The following is a 26,019-nucleotide window of genomic DNA, read 5'->3' on the forward strand; positions in this document are numbered from 1 at the left end:
AATTAATTCTGTTGTGGAAAAGACGAAGATAACTTTTTTTGCATTCAAGAAAAATGAGCAGCACGTATTTAAGCTACCAAAAAAAAAAAGGAACACAGTATGAGTAGGCTATTACTAGCCGCAAAATTCTTCCAGATGCATGTAGTAACGAGGCAGAATTAGTGGTTCAAAGGTGTCATTCATCTGAGCGAATATCACATATTGCTGCTTTTCCCAATAAATATGAAGACGATTACTCCAGCATTAGTTTCTTAAAAATAAGTTTTGACAATGAAATTGTCAAACCCTTCTAAAATACGGGTTCAGTTGACTTTCGTTTTCGAGTTCTGTGGGAAAATTAAGCTAATAGACAATTTTGAAAGGATCAAATTTTCCATTCGCACATGTTTTGTGGAGTAAGTTAGTAGATTTGAAATTTTTTGGGCTCAAATTTCAAGGGCAGTTTACGAAAAAAAAATTGACAAATGAGTACAGTAGTCTCCCTTATTCAACATAAACGAGCCGGCAGAACGTCAGATAATACGGAGGCGTTAAGGAAAAGCCGTCAAACTGTATTATAATTTTGCACATTACGAACCTAATAATCATGTTTACAGCAAAACAACAGAAAAAATTAAGTGAGAAAATGAACTTACAGTTGTAGAATATTTTCAAGTTAAATACAGTACTTAAGAAAGTTCAGTCCTATGCTTATTTAAAAAACTTTTTGATCATAGTCTGCTTTCCTGGCGAGTGCCGTTCCTTTGCTGCCAAATCTCGCCATCTTTGCACCATCATTATGTTGATTCCTGCAGCTTCTTCTTGTTGCTCAATGTATTTAATTGCAGTTTCTAAAGCATTAACTCCATCGTTATGTGAAATTCTGAAAGCTTTATCTTTTTTTTTTCTGTGATAAACAAGACTCCACTGTATGTTGGAATTGATGAACGGCATAGCATTCAACTGAAGACACAGCAGCAGAACAAATTGACTCTACACATGGCATCCAACCAATGTTTTCTTAATGCATGGGTCTTACCGAGCACAGCCCAGAAACCTCAAGTGCAAAGGGGCCTAAACTGCATCCCACCCGCACAATATGCATATCGTTTTAAGTATCAGTGATTATCTAGATAATTTAATAACGGAAATCAACATTGCATATATGATGTAATAAATTTTTTCAACATTTATCTATTGCAAAAATAGTACAGAAGATGGTTTATATCACCGCACCCATTTATAAGCAGTTGAAGAAAGTTTGGAAGGTCAAGAACCATCATGAATCAGGGAATGCCAAATCATTCCATAGTTAAACACTGAATGTACTTCAGTGTTTATGTCATTGGCGTATACAAGGGGGGGTTAGGGGTTCTATCCCCCCCCCCCCCCGAGCCAAGATTATAGTGTTATTTTGCAGGAATGAAAGTAGCCCCGCCCCCCCACACAGACGGGGAAAAAATCTGATACCCCCCCCCCCTCTCGAGAAAATTCTGCGTAAGCCTATGGTTTATGCTATGCTTTATACAAATTGTAGGAGCAGTACATATTTGAGAGGTTTTCGACATGATGGTTTTAACGTCAAAAACTGCAAGGTGTCAAAAACCTCCCAAAAACACTGGTATATACAGTTCAATCTTTGCTTTGATTCTCCTTCACTTGTGATAGTGTCTTGTCTACATCTGTCAGGCCCACAGCCAGAAATTTCGTTCAGAGGGGGACCATTTTCATTCCGGGGAGGGGGGGGGGCGGCACAGTGATAGAACTGTAGATTTGGCCATCTTTTCCCCTTTTTTCGGTCATTTTCTCATATTTCGGGGGGGGGGGTGCTACGGCTTTGATCTCTGTTGCTGTTTCTCTTGTGTGTGCAATGTCGTTGAAGTCGAAACATTAATTAGACAAATACTAATTCTCGTTCTTATTAAAAAGCTTGGGGGGGAGGGGGAGAGGCCAGAAGTTGGTTGACCTTGCCAAAGAATATGCCCCGTTAAAAATTCATTATGCAAACTCATTTCTCGCGACATTTCGAAGCTGTTGCGCGTTTTGTTGGCAAAAATCTGGAGTAATAATTTGAATGCATTTTCGAAAACCTACCAGTAATAGGACGTACCACTGGTCTGATATGTGCCGCACCTTTGAAAGTACTGTAGAACTTTGGGCACCAAGAGGACGGTGTCCGCGTCACTTCGACAAACAATCTTCACGAAAAAAATAAACACAAACAAATGATTGTTTGCTTAAAATAAAGTTAAAAGCAAAACAAATGATAGAAATGCACGATTGGAGCATTAATACCTTTCAAGAGTTGACGAATCCTCGAACATTCAACTTATTTCGGACGCACGAGGGACGGAGGGAATAACTCGTTCGCGCAGCACTGGATGGCGCCACCGGTGCTAGTATCGTATTATTCAATTCACGCTATTGTTTGCCTTGTGCAAATTTACTGGGTCACCTCGTCGGTCACGTTTCTCTTCCTCGTGCACCGCCAGGAGTCGCCTTCGTATTTAGATCTATGTAATTATATTTTCTATTTTATTTATAAGGGTATTTGTTTACATTGCATGTAGAGTTGTGGCCCCTGATGATGTGCGGCATTAATTCCCCAATGAGGGAGAAACATGTTTTTATGTGATAGAAGTACCTACTGTGTATAGTAAAAGCTCTCTCAACCGGCCTATCTACGACCCAGCTGGGTCGGAGGCCGGAGAAAAAAAACAACATTGAAGATAACATGCATTGCATGTAATCAATCGGTGACCACTACACCTTACATTCCCCCCGAACAGTTTGTTTATTTGGAAGAAAATAAAAATTAAATTTTTCGTTATCAATTGACTTTTCAAAAATTATGGACTGAAAAACTAATTTATTTAAAAAAAAAAACATATTCAGGAATACTCACACTTACCCATGCTGGAGGGGGGGGGGGGTGATGCCAAGGGGGTTTGAATAATGCTTACGTCATCAACGCCCTTCATTTAAATATGAAATATTTTAAATGACATCTTTACTTGGAATGCCAAAAATTATTTAAAACTTTTCCTAGTTTGTGGACATTCAAACTAGCATTCCCCCTACTTCTGTACCGTCTATGACCCTGTATGATGTGGATAAGAAAACAAGCTGCGATGATTATGATTCTCGAGACAAGGAAAGAAACTACTGACAATTTTCTTGTATCTTGGACAACTAATTTTTTTGTTTTCAAAAAAGAAGCAAGCATTTGGTGCATTCCTCGAAGCAATGCTTTTCATTGTTCTGCAACAACCCTGGCTAACTGCGAAAGTTCTGTAGTAAAATTCCCAGAATAATGTTTTCTACATTTTTTGTGAAATTCTAGATTGTTGAGCAGTAGCACTGGTTGTTCTGCGATGTACATCACAGATTTTGGCATATTCTGTTTTTGGGGGTGTATTTATTTACCATTTCCCCTGAAATACTTGATCACGCGTGGTGTGGGTCCATCTTGCACTCTGAAAAAAATTTGTAATCATTGGCTAGCCAAGACCAGACGCATTCGCAATAATTCTATTAATCGTGTCAATAGCTAAATGGGAAATAATTACTTCAAATTACTCAAATGGTGGTTTATAAGCAGCCTTATTAAATATTAAGAAATTAGATAAACCATGATGAAGAAGACCAGCGCTCAAATGCTAGTGACTTCGTTTACCAACTAGCAATGGCAATCTATACCACTCCTTCAATCAATGCTTAACTTATAATGCTTATGCTTGGGTTAAACCAGTAATTAATAAACTTAAAACACAAGCAAAAAATATAGTGTGTTCAGTCTATAACCGTGTGAAAATAATCCCCGTGCATACATAGTAAAGTTCACTATAGCGGGGTCAGATTCGCTATGTATATTCTTAAATGGCAATCCATTCAGAGGCATAAGCAGGATCGACCTTTCATTGAACAAAAGGCTTACGGGATGGGTAGTAATAGATTTCTTTAGAAATTTAGTTCTTAACCTTCTATAGTGTTGCAATGAACAGAAATTGATTAGAATATACAAAGGCATTTTCTTTTGGTATTTTAATTTTTTTTAATTGTTTTTGCATCTAAAATGTTTTGATTGTCTGTGGGTGCACATAAAGGGCCTCATAACCCCTTCCCCACGTGCACTTCGCGTAATGGGATAATACACCCCCCCACCCTCCCCAGCAGGGCCGTCTTAAGAGCATCATGGGCCCCTGGCCATGTGGTTTTTCTGAGGCCCTACCTGGTAAATTCTATAAAATTTTTACCAGATCTCCTTTTCTCTTGAGGCCCCCAGGCTGTGCCCGTGTGAGCCCATGCATTAAGACAGCACCCCCCCCCCCCCAGTCGAAGCTGGCAAAGTTTTGCTGACAATGGTTCAGAGTTTCACTAATTTTTGCTTACAGTGGGGGAAGGGGGTCAAAACTTGGTAAAACTCTGCTAATATACTTGAATAGCCCCCATACCTATAAATATCTTACATGACCTTGTGGTAATCATTTTGGTTATGATGTTTTTGGTGTATTTATGGCCATTTAGTGTTTCTTAACCACCAGGCCCTGACATCATTCATACTGAGCAGCGAGTGATTGGTCGTTTTCTTTTTTCCTTATTCATTCGCCGTTGGTTATGTGTTTGGCTGGTCCTTCCCCTTGCAAAAACAAGTGAAACTGGGCTATAGGCTTTCAAATGTTGAGACCATTGATTTATGGCATCTCCATTGGCAGTCAACCTAAGCCCCCCCCCCCCTCCCACTAAGCACAGCTGGAGGAGGGAATTAAGTGCAGAGGGGGACCTCATGATAATGACGTCTCATAATTATTCAGAAGAGGTATTTCTAGCCAGGTAGGGGACCTCATAAAAATCACTCTGCTTGGGAGATGATGATGTTAACCTTTTTTCTGTCTAGTGCAATATGTTGATTGTTGAGTTTGGGCTCAAAGTGCTTTATAGGCACTCATTCAAAAACATAATAAACACCTAAGTAAGTTCATTTATACAACACAACTGTCAAGTGATGAACATCATTATTAGGGTTGTTAATAGAAGAATAAACAAAAACGTTTCTGCAAAAACAGTGTTTGACATAAAACCCATCAAACAAATTTTAACGCTGAGCGAGGTGAAAAAATGGGCTCTCTGTACTTATCAGATCAAATTGTGGCGACAGAAAGAAAAAATCGAGAACCTCAAGAAAATTTTTCTTGTCACCTGTCAGTATACATGTGCGCTGGAAGGTTAAAATATCAAAATTTCAAAATGTTGCATAATCGAATGCAGTGAACCTAGAACATCACTTTGATCACCACCCATGTTCAGTTAGGTTTTGAGTGAACTGACTGTTATGCACTCAACCCTGACTAGATAAGAGACAGCTATTTAGTATCACCAGTGCCTAACGACCTCATGTTATCGTGACCATTCCATTATAACAACTAATAGGATAAGTCCCAAATGTTTTCACATAATGATTATTCTATATGCTTTTGGTATAATGACCACTGGATAGTCAGACCTCTGTATCTCATCCGTGAGGACCTTAAAAAAAATTATTTCATGAGCAGAATGACTTAATAACGAATGAGCCCCTAATTCACTAATATGCTGACAGGGACCAATAAAAAGTGAAGTTATAGGTCAGATGACGTTATACTGAGGTCTTACTGCCTAATGCTGTCTTTAATGGAGGGGGGGGGGGGAGGTCGTTATAACGAGTGTCAATTGTATACAGGACCGCAACTAGATGCCTGGTCAACATCTAGGTGCAGCAAGCAGGCATTTGGTGTCCCCTCTGGTACGGTATCTGGAGCACCAGACTTTCCTGCTCTCCCATTCCAATTTCAGCCCTGACTATATTCAATAACTTATTTTAATGGGAATCTCTATTTTACATTGAAAAATTTGATTTGAACTTCAGAGTATCCGTCATGTTAGTAGTCTTTGGGAACAAATTGATCCATTTAAAGTCAAGGTAGTAATAGTTCTTCACTTAGCATTTATAGTAATCCTAATGAAGAATTCGTATTTATAACGCAGAGCAGAGTATTGTGTGTAGTTAGAAGCATTTGTAATTTTGTTGTATTTATTCATTTTTAATAAAGCTTCAGCTGTCTTGTCTTTTCCGAATTTGAAACATGTCATCACTTGGTTTAAAAACAGATGATCAAGCTGAGCATGTGCATAAAAATGCAAATGTTAAGAGAGGTATAAATGCTGTGCTTCTTGGACCACCAGGTGCTGGAAAGGGAACGCAAGTAAGTTTTCTATGACTTCATTGTAGAATTTTTTGTATATGTATTTGTATTCCTTTATGTGAAATAATTTTTCACTTCACTGCAAAAAAGCAAAATGTCTTTCCTCTGCATCGTGTTCTTAACCCAGGACCAGAACTATAAAAGGGGGGGGGGAAGTGGCAACTGCTCCAGGCTGTAAATTTTAGATGAAAACAAAAACCGCTAGTATAAAATCAATAAATTTTACAGTGGTGAGGGCACAAAAAGAATATTTGGTCCTCCCACAATTACGGCTATGGGCAGAGATACGGGGGGGGGGGGGGTGCGTTGCTCTCCCCTCCCCCAGCATCATAGGTGAAGTTGACTGATCTAATGTATACATGCATATATAAATTGACATCATCATCGGGCCCCCCAGAAATAATGACCGTGCCCACCCCCCAGGCTTCCAAGTCTATCTCCTCCTATGATTACAGCCCTGCTTAACCCATGGTATTTCGGATGTTGTGGATCGTAAAAATCAAGAGCTTATGACAGTGTAAGAAGTTAGGGAGACACCTGATAATTAAAATTTTATCTGTACTCTAACATAGCCGATAGTCTTTATAAGAAGCATGCGTTATTGCAACCGTTCCATTATAACGACTGGTATAATAGGTCCCAATTTTTTTATAAGTATGTGATGAGCAATCTTTTATCAAACTAAAAACTTATTAGAGTTCCAGTTGAAGCTGAATATAGGCTACTATTGTACAGGCCTTGACAAATCAAGAAAAAGTCCAGGCTAAAGTAACTTCAAACATTTTATTTAGACAGGGAAAGATAATATCTCCAAAGAAAAGACAGAATACAAACTAAAAGGTAAATAAAAATGATGTTGCCACACATATGTAACATAATACACACTCTGAGGGGTGCACAAGATTAAGTGAAATACTATTGGGAGTCTACTAGATTAACAATATACAGGCACCAATCAAATATTTCATCGGCTATGTTTCAATAAGGGTAGGAAAAAAAATTATGTAAAACCAGCACCGTAGTGTGTTGTAATTGCACATTATAAGAAAGTCCTGTGCCTGTAATTATAAGTTATTGCCCATTATTAATTACAATAACTTAATTTCGATGTTTATAATAGAATACTTTTTGCATATCCAAGGCCGGGCCATAGCGAGAGGGGAGGGTCTGGTTCCCCCCCCAAAATGAGAGAAAATGACCCAAAAAAGGAAAAAAGATGGCCAAATCTATTGTTCCATCACTTTGGTTTCCCCTCCATGGCTCCCACAAGGGTGGGACTGACAGGGCTCGAGACCTGGGGCCCGGGATGATTCTCATCATTTTTGATTTTCCATCTTATAAATTTACCAGAGAGGGGGGCCCTGTGAAAAGTCTGGGCGGGCCCATCAAAGGTTGTAGCCTAGGAACCCTGCTCTAAGATGGGGGTCGTGTGTGTCCCCCCCCCCCCCCGGAAATGAAATTGTTCCCCCACCGAATGAAATTTCTGGCTACGGGCCTCTAGTTATCACACAGACAATTTCAACCTTCAGTACATTTTTTCAGTCACCATGAGAATATTTGAGAATATTCTCTGGAAGGAACTTGAGAATATTCTTATTATACTTAATGAGAATATTCTCCAGCTACTTATAATAGCCCTTCCAGAGAATATCCTTCAGAATATTTATAATGATGTATATTATAGTAAATAATCTTTATAAATAACTTCAGGACATATTTCTCTGGAAGGACTATTATAAACAACTTGAGAATAATTCTTTTTATTTTCGATAAGAATATTCTTCAGTAATTTATGGTAGTAGTCATTTTAGAGAATATTCTCCCTCCCCATCAAAAAGACGGAAAATTAAAGTATGCAGCCCACAATATTAAACTTTAAAAGCAAGAAAATGCAACCAACATGACTGAATTTCACAACTTGTAAAGAAATATGAGTGATAAAAATTCAAGTGTATGTACACTGAAGAAAACAACAGTTCTGTGTCTTGTTAGAATGAAGGTGATTATAGCAAGTTTCCTTTGTTAGTCAATTTGGTTTAAATTTTTACTTTGAACTTATTTCTGAAAATTTACTTAATTTTGAAAAGAAATTTTTTAATCTTTAAAGGTTTTCAAAATCTCAAAAACAAAAACTTTTGAAACCTCTCGCTATGACCAAGAATATTCTCAAACGAAAAGTTGTCCTTATGTGATTATGTCAAAAATTATTTTGTTTTAAATGTTTCCAGCAATGAAAATGAAATTATATTTCATAATATAAACAAAAAAAAAATTAGTAAAAAATTTTAAATTATGTAAAATGAAAAACAAATAATCTCAATTATTCTCCAATTTTTACATCCAGGAGAATATTCTCACCTCGCATCTCTCTAGCTTTGGAAAATAAAAATTCTCCCAGTCCTTGCAATCATAGGCTGACAATCTTTTTTATGGCCACTGTATGTGTGCAATGTCACCAAAAAATCTTTGTTTTTCCCTTTTATTTGTATTTCAAATTTAGATATTTTACATTCCTTTATTGCCTTGATTTTTATAGAAACATTACTTTTTTTCAGGCACCTCTACTGAAAAATGAATATAGTGTCTGTCATCTAGCAACTGGTAATACTATTGTATATTTGAGAAGCTTTTATATATTGTCAAAAGAGAACTCTTTTTTTTTTTTTTTTCATATTAATTTTTCGTTTTTTAAAAATGTTTTCATTCAATTTTTATTTTTCAGCATAGTGTTTAAATATTCTTCTTCTACTCTTATATGCTACCTGCTGGACTGTTTCCACTTTTATGAAGCAGTTCATTTCCAGCATAATAAGTTTTTTACTTCTGCTACAGATTTGATAAGTGTGGAAATGTTCCCTTGTGAAAATAAGCTCCTTGTTTTTACTTCCCTTATTTATTTATTTCCTGTGTGTAACTTAACATGTCTCACAATGTTTTCCAGGTGATCCTTGGCTTTTGGAAATAGTTTTATACAATCAAAACTGGAATGAAATATTGTGGCAGCATTGTAATTATCATTGAAGAATGCAATTTCATTATTAATGGTATTTAATTTAAAAAAAATTGTGTCATTCTATCTGATGAAGTTTAAATAGTGCTTTGAAATGCAACTCTGTGTTGTGACAATGCTTCAGATCTGCTCATGATGATGAAATGAATACATGGGTTCATTGCTGTATGCATAATTTTCTCAAGGACTGGGGATATCATTTTTTCCCATAAGAAGAACTTGAATCTTGCATAGCAGTCAAGTCTCAAGTTTTCCAAGGGGAGGCTTCAAAATTTCTACTTCATCTTTCAGACTTCCGAAAAACTTTCGTACCTTTCGAATTTCGACCATGCTTGTAAAAGTTTCCTACTCATGGGGGGGGGGGGGGAATTCTGTTATGTATCTGGCAAAACCAGAAAATATGCAGTTATTATGTTATGTGAAGGTGGCAATGAGAACGAATGACAACATGCCGGGAATGGGTCAGTGTAAATATTGTCCGTAATGAAGTAGAAATTAAAAGAACTTTCGAAAACTGCCAAATTCAAATCTAGGTGTGAAAATGCAGAGTGCTCAAAATCTGTCAGGAACTTCATGCTACGTGCTCAATTCATATGAGGATTACAGGACAGCACAATCTGCGAAAGGATCCTACAACAAGCTGAACTAGCATTCGACGAAATGCTTGAAATTGCATTAGTGATTGAAGCTTCGAAAATAAAGAACTCTACAAGAGTAATTACGGTTCCACCATGAATAAAATTTTGCAATGCAAGAACAATGGAAGTTCGCGACGAAAATCGACTTCACATTGACGTGACAAATCGCCAAGTCCGAAGCAAAACATCAACTTGAGAAACATCAGGTTGGACAACATGTGTCTCCATTGCAGGAGAAACAACCATGAGACTCAAAACTGTTGAGTGAAACACAAGCTCTCATGCTAGGTGTGCTTCAGAAAGGGTCATATCAGTATGCATTACAGAGCTCCTGAAACAGAAAAATAAAGGTGGATCTGAAGGAAAGAGTGTTCAATATGTGGAAAATCCAGATCACTTTCGAGTAAGCCAAATTGTTGATATACGCACCAACATTGCTGAAAAAGACGATAGAATATTTGCAGTCATTCAATTAAATGGGAAAAATTGTTTTTTGAATGTGACTCTGGTAGTCGTGTGATCATTATGAATATAAGTGACTACAGGCACTTAAATCTAAATCTTCCAATCCTGAAAACAAATATATTTTTCTGAAGTTATACAAGTGAAAATTTTCAAACCCATGGGATATGTCAAAGTGACTGTATGCTACGATGCTAAATCCAGTGAAGATGAATTATATCTTGTCAATTTGAAGTGAGAACATATCCTTGGTCGAAATTGGATGCGTAAATTGGATATCAACATAAATGACATTCACAATTCTACAAGTGTGAAGCATATTCCAGTGTGTACTGTAAAAATATCTGTTCCTAGTATTGTCAACGAATACTCTGATGCTTTCAAACAGACAGTGGGCAAGATTACAGATTATACATGCTCCCTAAAATTACAGAAAGATGCTAAACTAGTGTGTTAAACCATGTCCAGTACCATATGCTTTGCGAGGAAAAAGTTGAAAAAGAACTAGATAACTTGTGTGACCAAGAGATCATAGAAAAAGTAGATCATTCCGAATGGGTAACTCCACTTGTCATTATGCCAAAATCTGATGGTTCTGTAAGACTGCTGATTACAAAATGACTGTAAACAATCAACTTCATGATGCCAGACATCCAATACCCAAGATTGAAGACAAGTTACTGGGGATCATATTTCTGCACCTTGGACATCCACAAAACATATTTACATTTAGCAGTCGACAAAGACTGTAAGACTGTGCAAAAGTTCAAACAATCTCTACACATTGAGGTACCTATTTAGCAAAACAATTGTTTTTGGAATTAAAACAGCACCGAACAAATTTCATTCCTCCATGGATCAGTTTTCTCAAGATTTAGATGGAGTAACTGCATATTTTGATGACTTAATTATACAGGCAAGACTTATGAGGAATTCACAACACACTTTGTGAATGTTCTAGATAAATTACGAAAATGTAATTTGCATGTAAATATGAACAAATGTAAATTTTTTGAAAAAAGTGTAGAATACCTTGGACATGTCATAGCTTCTAAAGGACTGAACAAATTTCCAGCTAAAGCCAGGTTTTCCTAGGAGCAGGTTTCGACAGTGTGCGCAGCGTGAAAAAGTTTTACTCCTAGGAAAACCCGGCTTAAGGTTCAAACTATTCAAGAAGCACCCAAACCAAAAAATGTTGACAAATTGAAATAATTTTTGGACTTAGTTATGTATTACTCGAAATTCATCAAGAGTGCATCAAGGCTACTTCATCCACTGAACCACCTTCTCAAGAAAGGTATACCATTTAACTCGACAGCTGATTATGAAGCAGCATGGATAAAAATCAAGTCTGAAATTGCTAGTGACTAAGTCCTCATACCATTCTCTCCAGAACTTCCAGTGACTTTGGCTAATGATCCATATGGTTTATCCAGAATATTATCGCATATTATGCCTGATGGAAGTGAATGTCCAATTGCATTTGTTTCAAGATCACTAACAGCCACCAAGAAAAATTAGTCAGCTCTATCGAGAAACTGCAGCTGTATATTGGGCATGCAGAAAGTGAAGTCGACCGACAGTGTTCTCCAGCTCCTATTCGATTTTCACCTATTCTTACGAGGCACTTCCCTCGGAAGAAATCTGTCACTTTTAGTGATCATTTAAGTCAATGAGAGATCCCTGCAATTTGTCAACACAAGACTTTATCTATGGTAGATGTCTCTACTGAAACAGAGAAAACTTCAAATGCAACTCCTCAATCAACAAGAACTGTTTTCCCTCCAGCTCAGTCTACTCAACTGAGATGCTCAACACGCACCAGAAAACCAGTTCAAAGATTGAACTTGTAACTGTTGATTATCAAATGTTGATTTTGTGTGTAATTTTTGATTGCATCATTAATCATCTCTTAATTCAGTGTGGGAGAATTTTTATGTATCTGGCAACACCAGAAAATATGCATATATTATGTTATGCGAAGATGGCAACAAGAACAAATGGCAACATGCCGTGAATGGGTCCATGTAAATATTTTCCGTAATAAAGTAGTTAAAAATTACAGCTTTATATTTTCCATAATAAGGTAGTTAAAAATTACAGCTTAGCTCATTAATTAATCATCAAACTTCATCAGTCAAAATCGGCTTTCTCATCAAACACAATATATTCGAAAAGAACTTACCCAGAAAAAAAAACCTGTTGCTCTTGTTTTTTATCCCCGAAATGATGTCACAAACATAATGTAAATTTTCACCATTTCGTCAGATCACAAAAAAATATTTAATTTTTTTTGGAGAGGGAAGTCAAAATTCCTCAAACAGCCAATGACATTTCCACCTTTTGACATCCGAAATTGGCGAGATGAAGTACATCTGATTTGACCACATGCCCGTTTCAGGACCAATAGAGATTTTTTTGTTGGCATGATTTTATTTGAGTAGTGATGACAGGTATTTTTACCTACTAGTTGGCAATGATTGGTGACTTGGCTTGCACAATGTCATGTTTTTGCTGAGGAGGAAAAATTTGTAAATTTTTTTCAAAAATCCCTTTTATAATTATTTTTTTAGAATTTTAGTCCGCGTGAAAGTTCTTCTAATTCCCATTTTCCAAAGTTGGCAGAAATGATCTTAACTCACCTCCCCCACGCATACACCAATACATGGGCTACTCAAAATTTTTTAACTGAAAATTCAGTTTAATGCAAGATTAAATCCCTGTAATAAATGGTTTTTGATACATGTTGCATCTATCTTTTCACTACATGCTGTTAGCAAATATTCTTGCATTCGTGGGAAAAGTGGTGTTATTTTGCCTCAATCTCCTGCATTTTGAAGTGTTTTTAGTTGCACTGCGTGAAGGAAAATGGACAATTCGAGTCCTTCAGTTTTCCGATCTCTTGGTCTCTGAGCTACTACTAGATATCAGTTTAATGCAAAAACCTTAGGAAATAAAAACTGGTTATTATTAGCGACTACTTCAATAGTTTTGAAGATGTCGCTAATGCTTGAATATTGTATTTTAACCAGTTGTTTGGCCAGTTAATTTCTTGGTGTGCTATCCGCGATGCCCCTTTTCATGCAGATGCTTTTTTGGAAGTCTGAAGCTGATAAAATATATATTTTTTATGAATATGGTAAAACTGAGTTTATCATGTAATAATAACAATAATAATTGAAGTAATTACTAATTAGCTTTCAAAATATAAATATTGGGTTGTTCAAGTTCAAAAAGAATGCGGGAAACATTTCTTGAAATAGGATTGTTCAACTATTCCTACTGGCGAGCAAATAATGTAGAAGGTCATCTTAGGAGATGGCAGCAGTTTTATGACAAATTATTTTATCACATCCACATGATATAGATGGAAAATCAGCGTGACGTCATATGCTGTCCCATTACATATGGAGGTGGCAGTTGCCATCGTAGTCAGATGGTTGGTTAAATTGTCATAAAATGTGATTTTATAATAATAATAAATAGCATAAAATTGGTAAGCATTTACCGCCTCTTGTGGTATAAAAGCCTCAACTTGTCAGCCGAGGGTTATACAAAGCTCTTCTCAAATTATAGCAAAGTAATAACCTTGAGTTTGGTTTTCATAAATTGAGGTAAATGGAGCTGTTGTGTTTTCATGAAATTTTTTGATAGTTTTAGTTACATGCTTTCCAGCTAAACACGGCTGAGTTTGAATCTGGTTTTTTGTCATTAATGTCTATCAGCTTATAAAATATTTGATATGTAGTTGCAATGAAAATTAAATGAATATCTGTTTTGTTTGTTTGTTTCAGGTGATATGTTGAGAGCTGAAGTAAGTTCTGGTTCTTCTTTGGGAATGCAAATTAAGAAGCTTATGACTGAAGGTGGATTAGTCAGCGATTCGATAGTCGTAGACCTCATAGATAAAAATTTGGATAAACCTGAATGTCAAAATGGATTTCTTCTTGATGGGTTTCCACGTACAATCACCCAAGCAGAAAAGGTGTGACTTTCTTTTGCTGTAACGTGATAACCGTATATAGTGTCAAAAATAGATTCTAATGCAAAATATTTTTGGTTTTAAATTTTTTTAATAACTACCGTATTTTAATGTGTATAGGAAACCCTCTGATTTTTTAATGTGTGGAAAAAAGAATACTTCAAAGATATACTTTATTTAAGATACAAAAACAGAGATAATTTTTGTTCTCATCATTGAAACCACTAAATTCTTCGTCATGTACATCTGATACATCACTATTAATGTCACTATATCAGTTCTATTTGCACCTAACCTTAACCATACATGCATCTTGTCGCACATTTCTCTGAGGAATTTCTTAGGAATATGTGTTCTAAGTGTATCCGAGCCTCTCAACGCATTAATGTTGTCAGTGTTGGGGTGGTTTCATGTTCAGTGGCATGCTGATATACATTCATTGTAATCTGATTTATGGATACATATATAGAAGGATACATACAAGGATATGTACATATTATGGATACATACAAGACAAGATAGAACCTCCATAACGGATAACCCCCCCCCCCCATTAACAGGTGCTTTATAAGTCTGTAAAACACAGGGTTATATAATTTTAGTTAAAACAGGTCAAAAATATTGAAATGGCAGGGGTGGGAACTCTGCGCCAATTGCGCCGCACTGCGCCAAAACTAATATCTTGCACCATCCTGCTCCAATAGCGTATTTTCGCATTTTTCTGCGCCAAATAGCGAATTTCGCTTCAGCATGCCCGGAATTTCGGAAAGGATGCCAAATAGTTTTTGTTCTTGCTAGCCACGAAACGTTTCTTTACGAGAAGAGCGTGTTTTATTCCACTGTACTTAAACTATCGGCCCCTGGTCGGGCTTTCCATCGTGAAACCCCGATATTGTCCGTGATCGTGGAACTGAAGATGGTTTGCAATGCCTTCAGTCATTGTGTTAAATCCTGATGTGTCGTGAAAAAAAATTTCATTCCGGGAGTAAAAAGCGCATGTCCTCTGAATTACGAATGTTAGTTTAGAAACTTTGCAGAATATCGCCAATGTTGCCGAATAACGAGCGTTAAATCGTCAATATCGCCAAACAACGAGTGTCAGATCGCCAATCTTGCCAGATAATGAGTGCTGAATCGCCAAACATCGAGTTGATTCTTCCGAAATTCTCTCCCATTTTGCAACAATTTCTTTCCAAGTATAAAAAATTAAAAACTTATAAAATGTTTTTAGCTCATTTGAAGTGCTGCTGTTCAAGGCAGCAAATAGTGCCCTCAGTAAGCAAAAATCATCTTAAATAGACGGGTGCAAAAAATTTTATGACAGCCGCTCTTTCAAACAAGGTGTCAAAAGCCTAAAACACCAAAAACAAAAATGAAGCTGACGAAAAGATGTTTGATAACAAAAGACAGTGCAGTTTTATTTTGAAAAGGGTTGAGGGTTAATGAAAATATTCTTGTTAATTTCACTGCTCCAATTTATAAATATCTGCTCCGAATCCTATATTTTGCTGCTCCAAATCCCGAATTTGCTGCTCCAAATCCTGAATTTGCTGCTCCAAAACTGCTCCGAATCCTGAATTTTGCTGTTCCAAGGCTGCTCCGAAATGGACTTAGTCACTTCCCACCCCTGAAATGGTCTTAAACTGACATTGCAATAGTTTTAAATGTTTTCTTTCATATTAAATTTTAAATTAAGATCGGTTTTTCACTTTTAACAAGGATCAGAATATATTATATTTTTTTAAAAAAAAGGATTGCTTTCACTTTGACCAAGTATAGTTCTAACCATGCAGAAAACCTGTTTCAACCATCCTGGTTGATATCAGTTTTAACTATTTTTTACTACTATAGATGACTCCAAATGATCGAGAGAAACAGCAACCAATTTTTCCATTATTGATTTTTTAATGAGTAGTTTCTCATAAAGCTGCCATAGTATCATGCCACCCTCTTCTCACAGAGAAGAGGGTGGCTCATTTTAATGATCTCGTACGTTTCATGAAAAACAAATGTTATGTTGGATGGTATCAAAAGTTTGAAAAAAAAATAAATTTAGCTTCTTTAGAAACTACACACATTATAAAGATCATTGAATGATCAATGTAAGTGAAGAGAGGTTGGCTTGCTGGTACATTATGCAATGACATGCCCTCACACTTTGGGAAAACAAACAACTCTTACAAAACAACCTGGAAGATTAGAACCCTCTGTAGTTACTCAAACACCATTCACAGCTGAAGGGCATAATTGTCCTTTTGGAACAAAACCTACATTGCCAGCATGATAAGAGAGCAAGGGGAAGGAATTATAAATACGTAGAACGAATCAGATCCTGTCAATTCACTGCCTCACTGACAGAAAGGACAGGCAACATAAGCCCTGGGTTATTTAAATCTAAATTGTTGTCTCAAGGTGCTGCAGACAGAACCTGTCTACCTATGACTCATTCCAAGACAAGAAGACATTGACAATTTGCATTATGAACAAGAAGAGCATCTACGACGATACTGGAAAACAACTGGACTGTGAACTATAATCCCAATGAAGATGCAAGGTGGATGATCCAGATTGCATTATAAATTTTAAATCATTATACTATACTTCTAATTAGACTCTTTTATTTCAGGAGCATAAAATGGATGCTCATGACTCAATTTATCGATTCATGATTATCATGATGCTGGGAAATCAGTCTTTGACAGAATTGCAAGGGGCCAAGATTTTTTTCCGTTGAACACAGGTTTCCGTTTATAAAGGTTCAAGTTTTAAATAATGTGTAAAATTACGTAATGACCTCTTATGTAATTCAAATAAAATAAAAATACATTAATCAGAAATAAAATAAATAATTTAAAATATTGTACCTTATTTAATCTATATACATGAAATTGATTTTCTGTCTGTCTGTGTTTGCATGTTCTCTATACAAATCTACAAGTTTGGGTAGATCGACGCCAAATTTTGCATATATACAAAAGAAGACTGAATTGAACAATAGGCTTCTTTAAAAGTTCATCAGAGCAGGGCAAGTGCCCAAAATGAGCAAGAAACCATCGAGCAACAATAGTTTTTGGGCAACGATCATTTTTATAATGTTTACTTACATTACTGTGGTTCCCTAGCAACGCGTTTCAGACATGCATATGTCTTTACAATCGTTTGTCACTTCTTTAATGCTGCAAAGTATTATGTATAATTTTATCCTTTATATATATAATAAAGGAATAAACATGTTTATTTAACTTAAACAAAAGTTGAGAATTTTTCAAACTGGAATCATACCTCTACGATGGACAGTTGATGAGATAAAGGCCATGTTAGCACTTACAGGACACCCTGTACGTGTAGCAGTTTATTCTTTTATAATGGTTTGCCACTTTTTAAATCCTCCCAGTAATTGAAGAAAACCCAGGCCGTGCCAGGTATCTAGCTTGTTACTAAATATTTATCACTTGATACAATACATTATTTATTAAAAATACATAGGCCTACATATTTACTTTAACATTACAGTATATACATTACATACATTAACTACCTGCATTGCCAAATAGTGAATGAAAAACTAAAAACAGTGTAAATGAAAATAAATTTTTATTTTTTTCCAGTAGTCAATAAGAGTCTTCCATATGAGGTTCACACTGGTTTGCTGCCTGACTTTCAATAAACAGTTTTGCTTCAGAAATCATTTTGTAGGTCTTGCATACAGTTTGAAAATCCAACCCTCCCATAGAAAAGCCTGCTTTTTCAAAAAAATTTGTTACAGTTTCAGGAAGCAACTGTTTTACTACATATGGCTTATTAATATCACAGCATCAAGTACAGAAACAGTTTTTGGTAATGTAGGGGTGAATGATGTAGAACCCACATTGGCAAGCAGAGATTGCATAAAAAAATTTCCCTGTAGAGCACTTTAATATTTTGTAGGATCCGTTGGTTGCAAAACACTCATTGTGTTTGAAATTTTCCTCCGCCCATCCTTGGGGGAAAAGCTTTGTTATCTGGCAAAAGATGTGAAGCAGGGTGAATCCAGTCATGTCATGGCACTGTTCTTATTTGAGGTAGCGATATTTTGAATGAATGCAAAGAAAAAAAGTGTTGATTTTCAGTATGAATATAAGATATAAGTCCACTTGTCTGTATATTCTCCTCTTACCTGAAGAAAAGTGATTTATTATGAATGGCTATTGGGTGATGTGTTCTTATGGCATGGTCAGAACCTTTCATATACTTTCTCCTCAATATCTGGATTCCGAGAAATCCAGACCTCAAGAAATGGAGGAGGAGAGGGATACAGTCACACAGCTGTTCAAAGTCGAACACTCCTGAAGACAGATTTTGTTCTCTTTTTTTTTTTTTTTTGTAGGAAAGCAAAACATCTAGGACTTATCATATCAGTTGTAATTAGTGTTATAACGAGTATTGATTGTATTGTTGCTTCCTGAGCTGTATATATATATTAGCTATGACCAATTTATATATTTTAATTTTCTGAATTTCAAATTTTTAAATTTTACATGTTTCATTATCATACGCATATTATGATTTTACAGCTGGATGAGTTGCTGGATAAAAAGAATGCTGACCTTGATTCTGTGATTGAATTTGGCATCAATGACTCGCTACTGGTCCGCAGAATCACTGGCAGACTCTTCCATCCTTCCAGTGGACGTTCCTACCACGAAGAATACCATCCTCCAAAAAAGCCAATGACTGATGATGTAAGTCATCTATCAATGTAAAGCATGAGAGTTTATATATCTTGGTGTTCGATGAACTTCTCAAAATTCTTAAGAAACCTTCTTATTTCTTACCCCAATCTAATAAAACAATTTCAACCATTACACTTCACTCATAGTTAGAAAAATTGATGGCAGATAGAAGCACTAAACATAACAAGCATTACACAGAAACAAACTTCACGTCAGATTCGCTACGCATACACACACATCCCAACATGTACCACCAATTCATTAGAAGTTCCGCAGAGCAATATGGACGAGGTGTATATCTGGTTCAGTAGTGGTCTAATGAAACGTCTCCCAAATGGCATAGAAAAATTTTAAATTTTTGTATTTCCAATTATTATTTTTTTAAGTTCAACTGCCACAGAACAAATTTGCTCTCTCTTTACTATCATTTTTCTTATTTCAACTGAAATCAACCATAGATATTTTCATTTCTTTTTGAGATCTCTAATGAAATGACTTCTAGTGAAGCAAATGAAACTCAGGTAATTTACTGTACAGTGATACCTAGGTTGATGAAGATACAGCAACACCCCTCTTAACGGACACCCCCTCATAAGTAGTCACTCTTTTACGGACAAATTTTTTTATCCTGCCGGTGACTGCAAAAAAGAGGTTTTACTGTAATTCATTCTGGAATTACATTTATTAGCCGAAACCTATTTCCATAGGTCTCTATGGAAAATAAAAATTGTTTAATTCACTCCTGAAACAGCCCAAAATTTGACGATCGGTTTCATAAAACACTAAAAAGGCACTGCTAAAATTATTAATACTGATCGGAAGCTGAGATAAGCACCTTCACAATCTGACGAAAGAGAATTTAAAGGAAGATGAAAAACTAAACATATCTTCTATTTTATGTACGCTATGTAGCTATGCTATGCAGTCAAGTTTGTGAGCCATAATGAAAACAAAAGTGTGAGGGGGGCATGCTATGTTATTCAGCTCATTTTTCTCTCACACACATGCAGATGATGAAGATATGTTTCGGGAGCGTTCATTACTGTTCAGTTTGAGTGTCTTACTGTATCCACTGAATCTATTCATGTCTGAGGTTTTTTTTAAAATGTATTCTCTCTTAGCTTCACCAGTAATTTCACATGAAATGGCTTAAAATCTTTCTGAAAGAGAAATAAAGATGCATCTAGGAATGACTGTGAGGCGAGCATAAATTAATCTACCTCGGGACTCCAACTCATTGGAGATTCATTTTGATTGGCACAAAAAAATTCAGCTCAATCAAAAATTCAACTCAGCTGTTTTGTGTTAGTGCATGCATCTGTATCAGCTAAAATGTTTGTTTGCTGAATTCGTATTTGTTAACCAAGGCAAAAGAACATCTGAAAAAATCTTTGTTAGCTGAAAAATTAGTTAGCCTAGGTATATCACCGTATAAATTATGAGTTAGTGTCCCAACTGCAGATTCACTTATACCAATATGTGACAGTTGCGTGAGTTGCGATTCAAGACAGACATGCATTTTATCTCACGCGAAGGGACAGACTTTATTTACACAACATATTATGTACAGGACAAGAAACAAACTGACAATGAGTGATAACTCGAATAATCAATCACCTGATGGCGATTTGAACGCGTACATCAATCACTGCTCTTTGGGTGTATCTTTTTCTTCCCACATGTGTTGGCGGCAGCACCACAAACTTCTTAAAAGCCATGAGAATTGTATTTGTTCCCAATCGTGAGCATTACTGGGTCCAAAGAGCAATTTTCCCAATTCTCGGGGCTGGGAAATTGCAAAAATGTCTTGAGAACAAGTGGGAAGGGATTATGGTTCGAAAACCCTACTTGATATACCTTTGTTTGATGCCAAAACATAGGGAGTGAAGAATTTTCGGTCAGAGACATCAATAAAGTTGATTGTTGTGTGATATCTATAGTCTTGAAGGTTACAATAATCAGGCAAAAAAACCATACGTATGAATGTGTCAGAAACTCAGGCAAAAACAATTTTATTTGTCATTTTTCATTGTTCATATCCAAAAAATTGTTTTAGAAGGTTTTGACATCGGACTTTGTCCTCAATGTCCCAAGTTATAGATTTGACTTTTGTATACTACGTTACTCTATTATACTGTATATAAGCTGTAGCAGAGCATTTTTGAATAAATTAATCATTTGTGTATATGTTTAGGTGACAGGAGAACCTCTGATCAAAAGATTTGACGACAATGCTGAAACTCTGAAGAAAAGGCTGTCCACTTATCACGTCCAAACCAAGCCGCTAGTAAATTATTACAAGAAGAAAGGAATTCATACCTGCATTGATGCTTCATTGGATACACTGGCTGTATTCAATAACATCAAACAGGCATTCGATCAGTCAAAAACCAAGGATAGAGTAATTTTTTATAACTAATACATTTATACGACTTTCATATGTCGGTGTTGTTGATTACATTGGATGAATAAAGATATTTTTTGCTATTTAATCAAAAAGTAATTTTATTACAATTTGTCACATCAAATAAATTTTGTAAATTGTCCTGGTTAAACACAGAATATGAATCTTTTAATTTTTATTTACTCCTTTCCTTCAGTAGTGTATGTACAGGGGGGCTAAGCGGGCTATAGCCCAGGGCGGCAAATTTTGGAGTATAGGAAGAGGGGAGGGGAAAACATTTTTGTTTTTAAATTCATGTTGCATAAACGTGTGGAAGTGCCATGTGTCATTTCTATCGTAAATAATATATTATTATTAAGCCATATTGTTTATTTTTATTTATTTTTTGTTTTTTTCACACAGACTGCCGTTGAAGTAAAAAAATATATGATTGTCTAACCTTCCTATTTACAGTTATTCACCACGCTTCCCAGCTTACCACAAAGAACATTTCAATAGCTAAATTTCGGCTCTCTTTGAAAGTAAAAGATAGACCATTCTACATGCAGGTTTTCTGAATATGAAGGGAAAACAAATCCTCTAATTTTAACGACGCCTGCCATATGAAAAAGAATCTTCTGCAACAAAGATGCTTTTATTGGCGCCGGTGAGGGCTTTGATGAGTCTTTGGGCTATGGTTGACCATCTGGGGGGGGGGGGATAGAAACAATGTTTAGGGGATATAAATTAAATGGATTAATTCGATTGCAATACAATTTTTTTTTAAACTTGTTTCGGAACCGAAATGTGATGAAGCTGGTCAATCCGGAACAACATCCGTTTGCAGTCACTGATTGGAATACAAAAAAATCATGGGCCCTACCATCCCCCCATGCTTATAAAAGGATATCCGAGAGAATTTGACGTCTAGCGCTCAGGATTACTATATAGGTTAGAACCCCTTTATACCCCCCCCCTTTTTATAAGAAGGCGTCTTATTATAGGTCTCCATTCTGAGAGAACATGCGCATTAGAGACGAATAGATGTTCGAAAATTGGTATGTTTAATTATGACAGGCTAGCAGCAACTGTTGTACAGTTGGAACAATAAGAGCACAAAATCGGAGGTAAACGAAAGGTTCATGGTTCGAGAATCCTACTCGAAACTCTACTTTTTTTTCCCCCTTACTTTATTTCTTCGGATGATTCTTTGGGTTTTCTTCTGAATACACGGAGGGAAAACGATGCTTATTCAAGAAGTAGATGGAACCACTGACTGAGATTCGGATTACGGTATTTTACACTCGCGATAGCGTTGCGTTTGTGAAAAATTCCTGTTTTTATTTATTTTTGAGAAAAATCATTACAGCACAACCACAAAACATTTTTGAAAATATTTCACACACATTATTTCAAAATACACTTTATATATAAAGACGTGCGGTTAATATTAATGTAATGCATTACTGATTTTGTTGCTAGACTATAACCAAGTACGTAGAAAGTATCTCGCACGATTGATTAGTGCAGAGATACTTTCATATTCGAATGTATGCACCATACATCGAATTAAAGTTAGTGTTTTCCATCGATGTGTAGACGCCTGCGGGCAGCAGGTTGAGCATCCCCCCACCCCGGTACATGGCAATCATGGATAATAGGAACAGGATACGAATACAGGACAGAAAAGTAAAATTTAGGCGCAAATATATACAGTACCACTTTTTGTCTTTTGTTTATGATTTATTAATAATGCCATGGGTGAGGGGTGAAAAAGATTGAAATGGGAGGGGGCGGCAAAAACATAAATACGGCCCTGCTGTCCTTAACAGGGAAAACATCCTTGAGTTCTCAATTTCACTCATTTCACCAATTTTTTTCTCTTTTAATCATTTAAGTGACGGGGAGGAAATAACTACCCGTTATATTATTGTCTGAGGCTTTCATGGCCGGTGGAACCCCGGAAACCGTTTGCAAGTCATACCCGTTATATTTGTGGTTTTCTTTTCTTTGAATCAACTGCAAATCGATGCGACATTGAATCAATTTGATTTTCCGATTCCATTCTACTGAAGAAAAACCTAGTCATCTGGGAGTAAAGTATAAAAACCCATGTCGGCACCATTTTATACGCTGATTACCTGGAGTCTTCCGCCAGCACCTCCTAGAGATGGAAGGCCCCGCACAGGTTGCCAAGTTCATCTGTAACGTCATTGAAGACTACCTAACAAGTTTGCCACATTTTGAACTACTGCATCCTATTGCGTTTCTTCGTATTTTAGCGTAGAATCTTCCTGGTTGGCTCACAAATACCGCATGGTGATTGGATGTGGAGCATAGAAACAATGCCGTCTTAACGCATGGGCCCACCTGGGCACGGCCCGGGGGCCTCAGAAAAAATGAGAAGTGGTTGAATTTTTCGAAAATCTGCCAGGTAGGACCTTAGAAAAATCACTTGGCCCGGGGCCCATGATGCTCTTGAGACGGCCCTGCATAGAAATCGCCAATTCTGAGCCCGACCATTTCTTTATCGCACAACGGTGATACTCGCACGAGCAGGGAATTTTTCCCTTGAATATTCTGAGAGAAAATGGACTACTTGCTGACTTCGCGAGCAGCGTGCGTAGGCCTTCTATGTCTAGGAGGTGCTGCTTCCGTACGATCGGATTTCGAGATCAAATGAATATTGTCTGTTTCACAAAAAACGATATAGCTCCTTTATTTTATAAGTAAAGATTTTAAAAACAGAATCAGAACCGATTAAAATGTTTTGCCGCTCATTGGTGAACCGGCAAATAAAGATAAATCTTCTACCACCTCAGGACTCTCTCCTTAACATTTGCGCCGCCAATGTTGGAGAAACGTTAAAAGGAACTAAAGCCAAAACGATACCATTTATGGATACCATATCCTTTTATACAGGATGGCCTGTAAGTGATAATGCGGCCACTAATTTATCTCATAAACCGTTCGTCATAGAGGTATGATTCCAGTTTTAATAATGCGTTCAGTGAGTCACAAAATAAAAGAATTAAAATTTTTATATGATTCTTCTGTCCTCTAACTTCTAATTAGAAAGTTGTTGCGCTGTCTCTTCTGAGCTAAAAAACGTCTCGTGTTTTTAACTGCAATGTTCACTGAAATACATGAATCCAAAAATCGGGAAAAAGTTGGGGGGGACGGAAAAATCTAACTGAAAACGCTTCTTCCCCCCCCCCCTCCCCACACACACACATTTATGTTCTTTCCTAATTTTTCTCGATTTCTGAATTCGAATATCTCAACAAATATTGCGCTCAAAAATATCGGATTTTTGTAGTTTAGCCCAGAAGAGACATGGCGCAACTTTCTAATTGGATGTTAGAAGACAGGAGGACCGTATAAAAATTTAGATTTTTTTTATTTTGTGACACACTTTCTTTCTTTCAAACAGAGCACAACTCCGGTCAATCGCCATGGACAATTACTACCGATTGAGTTGTGCCGGGAGTGTGAGTGTGTGTATCTAACAGTCTGAGTGTGTATATAGTATTGTGTGTGAATTTTTAGTGCTGCCATCTGTATTAAAAATTGAAATTTGTGACACCATATTCCCACTCCCAAAGCTGGTACAGGGTAAATTTTTAACATATTTTGATAATTTTTTAAATTAAAACCATACCACTACGACGAACGGTTGAGATGAAGCCGCATTAGCACTTGGAGGGGGGAGGGAGCATTCAAGTATTACGTCAGCAGATTGGTAGCCATTTTTTACCCCTTCCCTGTCAGCAAAATTGCGTCGGAGACGTAGGTAGGGAGAGCATGAGCTTCCTATGCCCCCCCCCCCTCCCCGACGACAAAAAATGAATTTTTGATGCAAAATTTAAATGTTATATTTGTTTTATTTATATATTATAATCAATTTCTGCATTTTTTTCTGCTAATTTCAATGCTATCGAAGGTTAAGAACTTAAAATTTATTTTTAGGAAATCCATTACTACCCATCCCGTAAACTTTTTGTTCAATGCAAAGGTCGATCCTGCCTACGCTGCTGATTGGATTACAATTCGAGAATATACATAGCTAATCTGACTACCACCGTCTGACACTGCTGTAATAAACTTTGCTATGTATGCACGGAGATTATTTCTCACGTGATTATAGACTGAACCACCACCTCCTAGAGATAAAAAGCCTCCGCACGCTGCTCGTGATGTCAGCAAGTAGTTCGTCCTCACTCAGAATATTCAAAGGAAAAAATTCCCCTGCACGTGCCAGTATCATCGTTTTGTGAAAAAGAAATGATCGGGCTTAGAATTGGCGATTTCTTTGCTCCACATCCAATCACCATGCTGTATTTGTGAGCTAACCAGAAAGATTTTACGCCAAAATAAGAAGAAACGAAATACGATGCTGTAGTTCAAAATGTGGCAAATTTTCTAGGTAGTCTTCAATGACGTTACAGATGAACTTGGCAACCTGTGCGGAGGCCTTCTATCTCTAGGAAATTAGATAGAGGACTGAACACACTATATTTTTAGTTTGTGATTTAAGTTTATGAATCACTGGTTTAAGTTAAGCATTAATTACAGGAGTGGTATAATTTGCCGTTGATATAGTCGGTGCGA

The 26,019-nt window shown here is 36.6% G+C and overlaps 2 protein-coding genes across 3 annotated transcripts in view; one reads left to right on the plus strand and one right to left on the minus strand.

Moving 5' to 3' along the window:
- The window catches only part of LOC149083228 (5'-deoxynucleotidase HDDC2), a 40,839-nt gene extending 38,424 nt beyond the window's left edge, over positions 1-2,415 (minus strand). Inside the window, exons 1-2 of one of the 2 annotated variants that reach the window (XM_089236430.1) lie at positions 2,275-2,362; positions 2,074-2,177 (exon numbers count right to left, since the gene is read on the minus strand). The gene's annotated coding sequence lies outside the window, so the exon portion shown is untranslated. Of the gene's footprint in view, positions 1-2,073; positions 2,178-2,274 lie in introns of both variants that reach the window. The other variant, XM_089236429.1, reaches the window with a different exon arrangement.
- Positions 2,396-21,512, plus strand: Ak2 (Adenylate kinase 2). Its single transcript, XM_089236428.1, has 6 exons — positions 2,396-2,496; positions 6,069-6,221; positions 8,777-8,822; positions 14,126-14,316; positions 18,867-19,034; positions 21,220-21,512. The coding sequence occupies exons 2-6, from the start codon at positions 6,102-6,104 to the stop codon at positions 21,442-21,444; spliced, it is 750 nt and encodes a 249-aa protein (XP_089092554.1). The 5' UTR covers positions 2,396-2,496; positions 6,069-6,101; the 3' UTR covers positions 21,445-21,512.
- The last annotated feature ends 4,507 nt before the right edge of the window (positions 21,513-26,019 follow it).

This window comes from Pholcus phalangioides, unplaced genomic scaffold (assembly GCF_987345545.1).
Source record: "Pholcus phalangioides strain wild (caught in Gottingen) unplaced genomic scaffold, Ppha-v1.0 ptg000009l_1, whole genome shotgun sequence".
Taxonomy (NCBI): domain Eukaryota; kingdom Metazoa; phylum Arthropoda; class Arachnida; order Araneae; family Pholcidae; genus Pholcus; species Pholcus phalangioides.